The 13,788-nt window shown below is 39.8% G+C and overlaps 1 protein-coding gene across 2 annotated transcripts in view; it reads left to right on the top strand.

Moving 5' to 3' along the window:
* Window positions 1-13,280, top strand: part of KCNK10 (potassium two pore domain channel subfamily K member 10) — an 82,537-nt gene extending 69,257 nt beyond the window's left edge. For both annotated transcript variants that reach the window (XM_009689831.2, XM_068946737.1), the window contains exons 7-8: window positions 606-748; window positions 2,928-13,280. In XM_009689831.2, coding sequence (XP_009688126.2) covers window positions 606-748; window positions 2,928-3,551 — 767 coding nt within the window. In that variant the 3' untranslated portion in view covers window positions 3,552-13,280. The remainder of the gene's footprint in view (window positions 1-605; window positions 749-2,927) is intronic.
* The last annotated feature ends 508 nt before the right edge of the window (window positions 13,281-13,788 follow it).

Below are 13,788 nucleotides of genomic sequence, written 5' to 3'. Positions count from 1 at the left end.
TACTCAAGCCACTGATCAGGGAATGCATCCCTATAACTGATAGCTAAGCAGGCAGTATATTCTTATTATCAAAGCTGAGGTAGGAGTGGGTTCCTGTCAGATACTGTGATTTCGGAAAGCAAAGTTACTTCTCTGTCCCCCCCACAGAGGTTTCTGAATGCTGTATTTAAAAGCAAAAAATCTGGAAACTCTATAACCCGAGAGAGTTGAACTGTAAAGTGTCTCAACTACCAGGCTGCAGGCAGTTCAGAATAAGGAAGACTATCTGTATTAAACTTTTTTCTTGGAAATGTGTTCATGCTGTTACAAGTACTACCAAAGCAGGAATTTCAGACTTGTTTTGGAGCATCTGCAGTACAAAGAAAAAAGTTTACTGGGTGTTCTGACAGGTCATAAAGCAGCAGAAAAATAGATAATTTTTACTGAGTGTTAACTTAAGAACAGATTGCATTCGTGCCATCTGCAAAGCCTCTAATCTTTTATTAGAACCTCAGTGGTGTTGGCAAGAGTAAATAAATATTTTCATGAATTTCTTAAAATCACAGGTATTCTGTCATAATTTTGGCATCTCATGACTTCTAACCGTAAGTATATGCTTATTTCAGGAGGAAATGCTGACATCCATTATCGGGAATGGTATAAACCCTTAGTGTGGTTCTGGATCCTTGTTGGCCTTGCCTATTTTGCTGCTGTCCTGAGTATGATTGGAGATTGGTTAAGAGTCCTGTCTAAGAAGACAAAAGAAGAGGTAAGACTAGTAATTGCTTAGTGGTTTGTCATTTTCTAAGTGCTCTAAATTCCTGCTTCCTGCTTGTCTATTGAAGGATGCTCTTCCGTTTGACCAATGCTAAATATTCCCTTTGGTTCACTCCACTGACTACCTTGGTATCCTCGTAGCTCTGATCTTCAGCTTCTTCACAAAGGGAGGAGAAAAAGCAACTGAAACAACCCTATGTTGTTACACCTCCGTCAGTACTACTGCATACACAGAACACATCAGTAGGATTGCAATTATGGAATAAAAGAAGCCAGCCTTCACTGAAACTACTTACCGAAATTGTGATAAAAATGATAACTGTTTGCTCTTTAAGTATTGGGATGCGTGCTTTTTTAAGATCAGAAAAAAAATACTACTGTTATTCAGTTTGACCTCCTACCTAATGCAGCAACTCTTGCTAAGCCCTACATAGAGCCTACAAATTCTGTTTATTCTGTAGCATGTCCTTTACTCTTGGACACTAGTTGGCTCTGTCCGTTATGAAACAAGCATCTGCCTTTAAATCAGGCTTTGATACTGAATTTTCTCTATGTCAGGGTATGTACTTCTGAATAAGGGCTTGAAGTCAATCTCCTTTTTGAGTAACGTTATAAAAAATTGAAGAAACTGATGCTATCTCATCAGGGAAAACATGCGTAAATTCACTCAGAACATGCTCTCCATGATTTGAGGACAGTGTTCCTAATATTTCACTCAAAATCAGAGCGGAAAATGAAAGTCATGGGTCCTGAGCTGAAGCCTATTATAGAGGAGTTTAACATAATTTCAAATTTTAATGCAATCTCCTCCTGAATTCTAAGTAGAGCTAACCTGGCAGGGTTAGCCAAAGAGCAGGCATAGCCATGTCTGGCAGAGGGGTAATGCTGTTTATCATTTATGAAGTCAGTTGAGTTACCTGAGGCCGAGTGCATCCACTGTGTATCTTCATCAATAAAGAGGGCTTCATAGAGAGATTCGGCTGTCAAGCTGTTCAGCAGCAGGACAGCTACAATGCTTGGCTATGGCACCCAAAGGTGGGAACTTGAACACTCATGGTGGCTATATGGTGCTAGCTTTTGCAATTAATCCAGTTCTAAGTGGCAACCTGCTCATCTGGCCTGAGATGAGCAGGCCAAAGATGACTCCCTTGTGAACCACTGGCTACAGAAACTGAATTCTGGCCACAACAGCCTGAGCAAGCCGTTGACCTTGGTAAACTGCCGCAGAGATCATACCTCTGAATCTGCTCTCCCTTAGCTGAATTTTGGAAAAGACCTGGGTTGACTGAGATATTGCTTGGTAATTTATCTTCTTTTATTTTCCTCCTTTCAGAAGAAATATTTATTCTATAGAGCAGCCATGTCAGTGCTTTATTCTTAGTCATTATTCTCTTCTCAGGTGCAAAAGAGTAAAAAAGAACAGAATAGTGAGACATTTAAGGACATGTTCATGGCACCCACACAGAATACTGATGTGTTTTGAAAACTCCTCCTTTGGGAAGCAGTGTGCTCGTTGCTGGCTTGAGGAGGTGGTATTTGGACAGTTATACAGTAGAAACTTCCATTAAAGACAGCTACATTTGCTCCCTTTCTGAGAAAAGACTGCAGCCTGGATGGATCACTAGCCTTTTGAAGTATTTGAAATTATGTGATAGATATTCCTGCCATTAATTGCTTTGTGGCGCTGTATAGAACCTACAATGGGACTGAAGAGCTCCAGCCATGAGCACTGTGTGAAAACAGGTTACTGTATGGCTACACTGGTTGTTGTGCTGTTCTGAAGCTTATTAGCATAACTATATGAGATCACTTTTACCCCCCGACTATCTACTGCTGAGATTATAAATCAGGAATTTTATTCTTTTCTTAATCAGGGAGGGATTAGCATGAAAACTTGCCATCTTATAATAAGCACAGCTATAAAAGGTGTGGGGTGGCAAAAGGTGAAAAAGGCAGCCAAGCCATCCATATGCTACATGAGCCATTAGCTAATCACTAGTCAGTGTGGTTTGAGCTGGCCTGAGTATAATTAGTGTGCTGCTGAAGTGTCTGAGTTTGCACTCATCTCCAAATCTATGCCAGACAAGAAAGTGCTTGTGCTACTATGTAGAATGTCACTTCATTTTCCTCTTTTGCTTTTCTATTTGTTTCTTTTTGTTGTTGTTGTAAAGGTTGGAGAAATAAAAGCCCATGCAGCTGAGTGGAAAGCAAATGTGACAGCTGAGTTCAGAGAAACACGGAGGCGGCTCAGCGTGGAGATCCACGACAAACTTCAGAGGGCAGCTACCATCCGCAGCATGGAGCGTAGGCGCCTGGGCCTGGACCAGAGGGCCCACTCCTTGGACATGCTCTCTCCAGAGAAGCGCTCTGTCTTTACTGCCTTGGAAACAGGACGCTTCAAGGCCTCATCTCAGGAAAGCATCAACAACAGGCCTAACAACCTGCGCCTTAAAGGGTCAGATCAACTCAACAAGCACGGGCAGGGGGCATCTGAGGATAACATCATTAACAAATTTGGATCATCTGCCAAGATGACCAAAAGGAAAAACAAAGACCTCAAAAAGACCATCCCCGAGGACGTGCGTAAAATTTATGAGACCTTCCGAAACTACTCCTTGGATGAAGAAAAAAAAGAAGAAGAGACAGAGAAGATGTGTAATTCTGAGAACTCTTCCAGCACTGCAGTCCTAACCAACTGCATCCAGCAGCACTCAGACCTGGAGAATGGAATGATCCCCACAGAAACCAAAGAAAGGGAACATGAAAACAAAGCATTACTTGAAGACAGAAGTTAAATGTAAAAAATGCCTGACTTGAATAAACAATGCTAGTGTTTTTATATACATATATATATATTGAGACACGTGCCTTATACAGACTCCTTATTCAGTCTGAATTATATAGCATCGAAGAATATTTCACTGTGCCATAAAGACTCAAGCTTGCTCTGCCAAAACAAATCAGGAACTAGCACTGCAGAATGGCAACAGAAAGCTACGCACATGGAAATTTCAGCCTGTATAAGACTACCAGGGTAAAACACAAAGGAAGCAACTGAACTATGGCAATACCACCAGAGTGCTGCTACCATCGCATACTATTAGACAAAAGGCAGCTATGCAAGAAGAACCTTTCAAAGGAATGAAAAAGATTGTATCTTTTTAATGGAATATACACATTAAGCCTTCCCCTGGTGATTAAAAAGAGGAGAAATGATTGGAACTAACTATAAGCTTTCAGTAAGGCTTAGTTTAAGTTTTGGCACGTGATCCAAGCTAGATTTTTTCTTTTCATTTTTGAATCAGATGCATTATCTTTCTAAACTCCAAAAAAATATCCATGAACACAGTTGCCAGCTAGACGCTGGTTTGAAAAATCAGCACAGACATATTTAAGGGTCTGATTGCTCTTTTCATTAAAAAATAAAGCAACTCTGTGGGTATTTATCATAACCAGTTAAAAAATTAAAAAAAAAGAAACAAATGGATTTTTTTTCTCTTGTAGGAAATAATCAGTGTAAACTCACTGCAAGAAAGTGCATATGAAGAAAATGCAACATTTCGTGCTGTGTTGTTTAAAAGAAGAGAAACGTTAATTTAATGATATTTGGCTAGGTGTATAAAACAGTTGGCCAACTGTTTTTTAAAAGAATTTCTGATTCATACTTTCTACCACTGAAAGAACTTCAATTTTAATGCCGTAAATCTATGAAGACAGAAGAAAAGCTATAGCTTTTGCATGTCAGCAAACTGCTGTTCTCTGTAGCTGAATCTAAATTTTTAAAAATAGACATAAGAACATATGGACTGTTCAAATGAGGGCCAGGGCAACCATAGAATCTCAGGGCTCTATGCCCCTTTTGCTGGGTTTGGGTTTAAACATGAGCTGCAGTCATTGTCTCAAAAACAAAAAAAGAAATTTAGGAGAAGAAGTTGAGAAAAATATGGTGGTAATCTTTTAAGTGCTTATAGCTTTAAGTGCCATTAATGCTGTCATATTTTGTAACTTTTTAAACAACTATTTTTAATTATTTGTTTTATTTCCTTTCAGGTATTACCTTTGTTTTTGACATTTGCTTTCTCTTTTCTTGAAAAAATCTAAACATGAGCTCTGTGCATTTCAGGACTAAAGTGAAATGTAACCAAACTGTGGGCATTTTTTAAAAATCTTTTGTGATGTATGGACATAGGGATATAAGAAACACAAATATCCCTAGGCTTCATGGAAAATATTCAAAGAAAAGACTGTGAAATAATTAATGGGTTTTGCAAACAACATAAATTTTGGTGCCCTCAATCTGTAAGCCACTGTGTTTGCCATTGCAGATGGAAGATTTTGCATGCTGGAAAAATGATTGCAGCAGTGATGCTTACCTTGCACCTTCAGAAAATCCTAAATAGCCCTGCAATTCAAACAGTAAACTTGCAGGTAAAGTAAATATGGATACAGATGGCAGAGATATAATGAGTCTTACAAGACAGTCAAACATCCACACACTCACAGGTCATACAGACATAGACTTTGAAATTGCATGCCCATAACTGCATATAGAAAAAGGCACATTTCCTGTGCTGTTATCTGAGATTTCTTATGCAATGAGCCGACTCAAAATCTAGCTGGTCTCTTGAATACATGATTACCATGGTCATGAATACACGCGTGGTGATGCACACACCAATTTTGAATATACATATTTGCATATCTACTTGCCTCTGCACAGTTTGCAGGAGTGAGCCAAATATCTCTAATGCAGAAGACAACAGCAGCTCTTAGTATGTTCTGTTTACTGATTCACCTCACTTGAAATATCACATCATCTTTCTAATCTCGTTATCCGAATAAGCTATCTGAAAATTAAGGAGGAAAAAACAATGTTTGAAAAATTTCAAGTCATTTGGGATTGCTTTAACTCAATAAGGTCCAACAGAAATTGAATTCCTCTTTGTTTACCAGTGAGTCTCTTAAGATATAGGACTGTATTCTGGCTTTAGTTTACTGGGGCAGGACAGTGAGCCTAGTCCCCAGGAAACATTTTAGCTGACTCAACAGCTGCCTCTGCTCCTGCAGGCTTCCATGCAGTGCAGATTTGTGCTCCACTTCCCGATTACGCAGGCGGCAGCTTGTGGCTATCCTCAGATCCCACCCTCCTCAAGCTCCAGGAAGACGGCAGCGGGAAGCAGGTCTACTTGAGCATAGAAGTCCTTTAGCCCTCCCATTGTTCCTGTTTTTGGGTAGGTCTGGGATGAAGTGTGGTCTCCTGTGCCACATGTGAGCAAATCTTGTAAAGTCTCACTCAGAAATATAGTGAATCATACTGTGCTAACTCTGTAGGCCCAGGGTGGATAAAGCATACTTAGATTTAATAAGGTTTTATGTTGTTCAGATCTGAGATTTAACTGTGGCCTGTTAGCAAGTTAGGAACTATTGCTACAATTCAGTTTTGCATTTAAATTCTAGATAGGTTCAGAAATACTCAGACTTGAGATCTGGGTTTTGGGAATTAATGTGTGGCCTAGTTACACTGTATTGCCCCTTCTTTGATTGTGTGAAGGATAAGGGCACACAAAAGCAACTCATCTGAATCTGAAAGCATGCGGTACATACAGATTGTGGTAACAGTTCTTCTCAGTTACTAAACACCAAAAACAACATTATGCAACTTTATTTGCTTCTTGTCTGAGCACTTCTCACAAGAAATGCTCGACTGTAATGGAAAAGTCCTGCACAGGTACACAGACAGTTGTAAGAATATGTAACATGAATTTCCTGTATGTGAAAAATAAGGGTTAGTGGTAGTCAGGGCATTTCTGCTGATTAGCATCAGGGAAAGCACAAGTCATTGTCTTGTAGGACTGTGCTCTTGTCTGCATGAGTGGGAGAAATCATGGCAAGCACATCAACATGGCTATTGCCTGAGAAGGCAATGTTTGGCAGCCAAATTCAGAACTGATCTCTCTGATGGGATAAATGAACAATGTAATCTCAGCGTCTTTTGCGTCTCTAAACTTTCTGAGTTGTCAATCTGTGTCCTGTTCAAACTCTAGCTGATAGTGTCTGGGTCTCGCTTTGGTCGCCACCTGGCCATACCGTGTGGAATTCCTTGGCTGCCATTTTATCAGGCTGGGTCTTCAGCAGTTGCTATTTCAGGGCATGATTGTTTCAAGGACAAAGGGTGATGAAGAATAAACTCCCAGTGAGATGCTGAACAGAGCATTTTATGACCTTTAACATGAAAGCAAAATGCTCTCTTTCATCCCCCCCCCAACAATTCTATGTCTGTGGAACCTACTGAGAAAGCTGCCAGTCTGGTATCAGAGTACGTGTTTTCTCCTATATGATTGCCTATTAAATACCTCAATATACATTTTTTTTTTGTTATAGTATGGGAAGTGCAAATGATGCATTGCGCAGGAGGCCAGATAGAAATGTCTGAAAACTAACCTTACATTTTAATGTCCTAAATTGCCTCTTCCCTTCTAAATGCCATCCCTTGGTTTTAGCTGTATGTAGCAGCCTGGGAGAGAATCTCAGTTCAAACTTCAAGTGAGGCTAAAGTTCACATACTTTGGCATTTAGTAACACTTATAAAATACTCATGATGTTATTTCTAGTGAGGCTGTTCACCATTATTGTAAGTTTTAGCAAAAGCTGGTCTGAACTGTATCCAAAACTCCTTGCTCTTAATTACACCCCTTCACAGTGGCCTGAAAATAAAGTCAAGCAAAAGGGTGACTTACTGACTTTGACTCTCAGATCCTGCACTGAGCACAACACGACTTGACGTGGGAATTGGGACCTGAAAGAAGAAAGGAAACATGAATTTTCTTTAGCTGTAGCCCTCACGTATAAAGGATGACTCAGCTGGTTGTTTTCCTACAGATCTCAGCACTGCAGCCCCACTCTCCGCTCTGTCTTGTGCGGGAGAGAATTCTGGCATGCTCCTTTGGAGAGCCTGCTGGACCATTAACCGTCACTGAGCTTGTGCAGATTTTGCCTGAGTGTTTTTGAAAAGGTCTGTAACTTCATCCGTGTGAAAGTCTGTGAATTTCATTTATCCTTTAACAGGGAACATTATTTCTAATAAATACGTTATTAGAAATAATAGTAAATAAAAAGCAGTGATTTATATCCATGAAATCCCATTTCGGTTGTTGTTGTGAAATGATAAGGCATCTGAGCTTTTGCAGTCTGGCTTTATGATGTTTCTAGTACTTCTGCAAGTCTGCTTCTTCCAAGGCCTTTAATGGGCTATGCCAGAGATTTTCTTAAAAAAAAATTTCTCTGTAACCCAAGATAAATGAAATTGAAAGAATGTCTGTGAGTTCAGGGTGTTAAAAATTTTGTCCTCCAGAAACCTGCATTTCTCTGAAGAATTTGTGTTTGTGCTGTACTCGGGCTGTGTACTTGTTTGCCAGCTTTGGTTTTCTCAGGGGCTTATTTATGTTGTCAGGTAGCATGATGTCTGAAAGTCTCACTTTTCCCGTCATCCACTAAAAATAAATAAGAGTCAAAGATGAGGCTTTTTGTGATGTTGTATATTAACCTAGAACAAAAAGTCTACTACTAAGCAGATAGGAATTTAAAAGGTAACTGGCAACTGCTTCAGTCCTTCCTATACATCTGCTTATTCTGAGCTATGCTATGTCTAATCTAAGGTCCAGTCTGCCTCCACCAAAGTTAGGGCAGTGAAGTGGAGCTAACTTGTTATTTCTAAGCTTTTTATAGAAAAGACTTGCTTTTTTAACTCATTTCTAAAGTGAATGGCATATTCACCCTTACAAACACACATTATATCAATACTAAATACAAGTAATCCTAGTTTCAGAAACAGCTCCCTAGGCAATAAAATAGTGGAGACACAAATGTAAATCAACACAATTCTTTAAAACTTAAATATAGCCTTGAAGATTAATATATGAAGCTAGCTGCCTGAAGTATATCACCACATAAATGCAGATCTGAATATTTATGTAGATACCTAATTCTTCCTGAGGTCCTCATCTCCTTTGCTATCAGTAGCAGTTAGCCTCCTTAATACCATTTCTGATCTGGACCATAATATTTTTTCCTTCCAATGCAATTGAAGTACATAACCATGTTAGACTATATCGACTCATGCTGTTGGAATCAAACACGCTCAAGAAACAGTTGCAAAAGGTAATTTGGAATTATCCTAATGTAGTCAAGGCATACTCTGTGAGCTGGATCACGCTGGGTTGAGTAGGTCACTGTAAAGGCAGGTCTCATCCTCAGCACTGATGAGTGCTCACAAACTGGTTGTAAAAAAGGCTCTGCGCGAGCACATGCATGTGCCTGCCCTTCCCACTGCACATGTAATCAGTTCTTGTAGACAGATTTAATGGTGATGTCCCTCACGCTATGCAGGCTGATTTGAATTTCTGTTTTCCCTCATATCTGTATACAAGTCACATCTCAGCCTAGTCTCATCAATGGAAAATACCAATGCTGCTTATTTTGTGGAAAACGGACATCTCTCTAGCAGGTGTCCCTTTGAGGTGAATGGGATTTGGGTTTTTTGGCTGAAATCCACAAGAGTAAATTACAAGCAGGTGATAATTTGGCATGTAGGAGAGAATATTTTTGTCTCTCAAATATATTCCACCCACACACTCTTCTTTCCATGTGAGAGCTGTATGCTTAAAGAGGAAAGCTTACAGTGCTTATTGTGAAATGTTAACCAAACATGCCAGCCTCCATCCTGCCATTTAGCAGTTTCCCAGGTCCCAGAGCCATGTAGTATCTATAATAAGAAACAGGCAGGATTTGTATCTGGATCACAATTTCCCCACAATTTGAATTTATTCAGGTCAATGTTCCAATTTGAATTCATGCCGAGATATGGGCGCAACTTAAGATTTAGACATGGTTTTAGACTTTTTCTAAATTCTAACAAAATTTGATCTGGACCTCCTGGACTGGGCTGAGAAACCTGGGTTAGGCATTTTCAGCCCTGCATAAAAAGAAAAAGACTTTCTTAGATTTGGGAAAACATTTTGGTGGGATGTGGATCTATTTTTTTTCCTGACCAACTTCAAATTATAGTCTAAGTGATCATTAAATCCACTTGCAAAGATGTTATATCTACTCTCTTGTGTCTATGTGTTCCCTCTCACACATGATTTTATGGTGCTTTAGAAAGTCATTTTCAGAAAAGGGACAATTTTGTAAATGTGATTACCAGGGTACAGAGCAGAATGTGCTTGTACCATCTAAATAAGTTTTGCTGCTATTGTCTTTATTTTATGGTGTAATGTTTTACAAAGATGGAAAAAAATTGCAACAAAGACCTTCTGGAGAATGAAAACACTTTTGCTGTTTTTTTTTTTTTTCCTCTCTCTTGTCTGATCATCCCTCAAGAGCAGAGGAGCTGTAATTAATCTTCCCTTTTGCATATCCCCAAGGAAAGCAATGTATTGCTGGTATTCTCACCGTTGCCTGGTCTGTATGTTTGTATTTGCCCCTCTTATCTAATCCAGTTTGGATGGGATTCTCACAATCCAGACTGTTGCATTTTCTGGGTCACTAATTTGAGAAGTGTTGATGCTAGGCTGGTATAAAAAAAGAGGCACAGACTTCCACCCGTACCTCCACCCATATGGGGATATGTTTCTGCACCTGGCAACTAGTCAGTAGAGGAAGCAAGAAGCAAAGCTTTTAGGCAGCTCTGTCCCTCTTTCCTTTTCTCTCTCCATAGAATTTATTTGCCAGGATATCTGGAAGAATTTACTAAAGCAGAGAGGAGGGAGAAGGTGAAGTTTTTTGACTTTGGGAAGCACGAACAAGGCTGGAGTTGACTTTTACCATGAACTCCTTTGCTTTATTTCAGCTTTTTTTAGTGTCTTTGTGTTGACTACCTTCTGTCTGAGGCCCCAGTTTTCCCTGCTGCATTGTTCTCTTTTCATCAGCTTGGGAAATTGCAACCAAGGCTCATAATAAGACACTCACAGAAAGTGCAGACTGTTGAACTGAGGTTCCTTCCTTGGCAAATGTGGAAAGCAAGACAAAATTTCCATAAGCATGGTAGATACTCATGTATAGTGTATGCAGAGACCCCTCATGGCTGAGCCTTCCCTTGACTTAACTCTGCTGTTTTTTTGCTATTCATGGTATACTTATTATGCTACACAGTTGATACTGGTTTTTGCTACTTAGTGTATCTTTATTATGAATGTCAAGATCTATTTCTCCAAAATCCAAATTTATTGTCTTTCTGCTATGAGCATGTCTTTGTTAACTCAGGCCCATTTTAGCTACCCTCTTGTTTTTTCCCTTGCAAAAATGGGTATTTGCATTTTCTAGTTTATGCGCAGTCCATTCAGCTTGCTCACTTGATTTCCATTTCCAGGGCATGACCTTATCTAGCTACAGCTATTTGCTCTGACATGGAGAGCTACTGCATAGGATATACAGAGGGCTGCTTTTGTTTTAGAGTTGTCCAGCAAGCTGATCTGTCTAGCCAAGTGACCCAAATGATTGTTCCTAGCAGTGACCAGGAAAGATAAAAGCAAACAAACAAACAGACAAACAAACAAGAAGGTGGATGTGTGACAAACTATGAAATACCTTTTTCTGCTTCAGAATCTTGCTGCAAGATGCTAAGGGTTAGACTAAGATGCTTGCTGAAACATGATTTTCTCAGTATAGTTTGGTGTTTTGCATAACACCTGCTATAATTGTTACAATGTGGCAAATGGATTAAAGTTCCATTAAAAAATAGTAATTTTAGACCTAGCATACTGCAACTGAGTAGTGCAGGAAGGAAGATCCCACACAGATTTCACAGCTCATTGCATGGGCTGGCAGGTGTCAAGCCCCTTTCTGGCAAAACTTTAGGTCATTTCCACAGAGGATGCTGGAATCTTTCCCACCTGTAGGACTGCCTCTGAGACTTCCTGTCCCTCTGTTCTGGCACAAGGTCCTTATGTTTTTCTGCTTTCTTGATGGTATCATTTCTTTGGCATGGCCCCTGCTCTCTTTTAGGAAAAAGTCATTACTGAACCAAATTTAAATAGGATGGATGGACGCCTTAGGTCTGACTTAAAGCAGTTAGCTAAATGAATTTGTGCCACCATTTCCTTTTAATTGTTGTTATATGACTGGGAAGAATAAAGCAATAAAAGGAGATTGTATTATGTTCCTGAGCACTTTGAGACAGTGTGTCTCGGTTGCATGCGTGAAGAACTTGTTTATGCTATCCACTGTATTAAACCACAGAGCAGCGTGCAGAATAGGTTAATTGCTAGAGGTACAGCCCTTCTCCCCATTTAGAAACAGGAGATTCACTTTAAAAAGAGAACAGTGTAAAATGAGCAAACTGTTCCCACTTTTAAGCAGAAAATTGAATATTTCTTGATGTGAACTGTTGACTTCCATGTTCAGCCCAAAGCATGAAACACGAATACCGTAATGCCTAACCCCCCCCCCATACAATCAAACAAAAAAAGCAGCCAAAACCCCTTCCCTAAGACACTATCTCACTCAATATATCTGGACTTCTGTATGTTCCATGCACTCACAGGTGGCCTCAATGAAAATAAAGATATGCAGATTGCATTTTGCTCCTTTTAACCTTTCAGAGCTAATGTAGCAAGGAGAAAGTCAGCCAGCTATTACTCCCTTGTGTGCATTACCTACAGATTTAATGATTGCAAGTTAATTGGTTCCCCTTGTATGAGTATCTGTGCAACAAAAGAGATGACGAATATTCCACGGAGGGCAGAATTCGGCCTGCAAATCCCTTCTTGCTGTGAGGGTTTGTGGGAAAGAGGATACCCAGCATGTTCCAGAGCACAAGCTGGGTAATGTAGGATTGAAAAGAAATAAAACAGCATGTAAACCAAGCTTGTTTTGCATAGAGTCATTAAAGACTGACAGAAACCTCACTATGTCATTTTTTATGACACTACATTACAGACGTGGGGATGACTTTAAGATGCTACAGCAGGAAAAACTAGAACTCCCAAAACCATTGCCACATTTGTTAAAGTGTGTTGAGAGGTTGCAGCCAGGCTAAGTGATACTCCTCTGTGGTGTGAATACAGCAGCAGGCTTTTCAGGGATTGAGTGCAAACAAATGAGGACTGCGTATTTTATTACAAGTGAAATAAGCACTAAAAATGAGAGTTACAGGGAGCAGTAGTTGCAGAAAGATACAAGTTGTGCTGTCATATTTATATCAAAAAGTTTAATACTCCAGCGGTCTTAAAAACAGCAGCCTATTTAACTGCATAGCCCAGACATTTCTAGAGCAGGTCCATCTTGAGGGGAATGCATGCTGTGCTGTGAAGCCAATTATATTGTTTTATTGCCATTTCTCTTTCTGCTGTAGGTAAATTTGATAAACTAAATGTAGCTTGTCAAGTTAAAAAAACTGCAGTTGTCAGCTTTTTCCCCTGAATCCCTTCTGCACAGCTGCCTTTTGGGAAAGATTTATAAGAAACAGCATTGTCTTGATGTTTAAGGGAAAAAAGAAGAATTCTTCTGCAATTTAGGCTTGTCTTGAAATAAACTGGAAAATAAACTTTTTATTATCTCACCATGCGAACCTGATTCCTTTGGAGCATGATGTTATTTCACCTTTCACAACCTAATGAGGAATTTAAAGCAGAGAAAAAACATTCAATCCTGCTTTTCATTGCTGAAGTTTCCTGCCTTCCTAAGTCTGCTTTGATCTACTAAAATAGGTATTTTGCCCTCTCTAGAATGGAGGGTGCTCACTCCGGCTGAGCACTGGTGAGTTAGCCATACCCACTTTCAACCTGCGCGTGAAGAGATCTGATCTCATTAGCTCTTATTTGGCAGTTCTCAAACAAGCCAATTTACTGCAACAGGAAAACAGGTTCAGACTGTGCTTGGCAATTTCTCTTGCCTGTCTTCAGTTACACACCCCTCCTTGGCTGTCCTGTTCCTGCTCGTCTGCTCCTCATTAACACCCCTTGTAAGGGGCACACCTACAGTAAATTTAATCTAGGTTCTCTGCAAGGTGGTTGATGATGCAGCATATGTTTTTTG

This window comes from Struthio camelus, chromosome 5 (assembly GCF_040807025.1).
Source record: "Struthio camelus isolate bStrCam1 chromosome 5, bStrCam1.hap1, whole genome shotgun sequence".
Lineage (NCBI taxonomy): Eukaryota > Metazoa > Chordata > Aves > Struthioniformes > Struthionidae > Struthio > Struthio camelus.
This window is presented reverse-complemented; position numbering and strand designations above follow the sequence as displayed.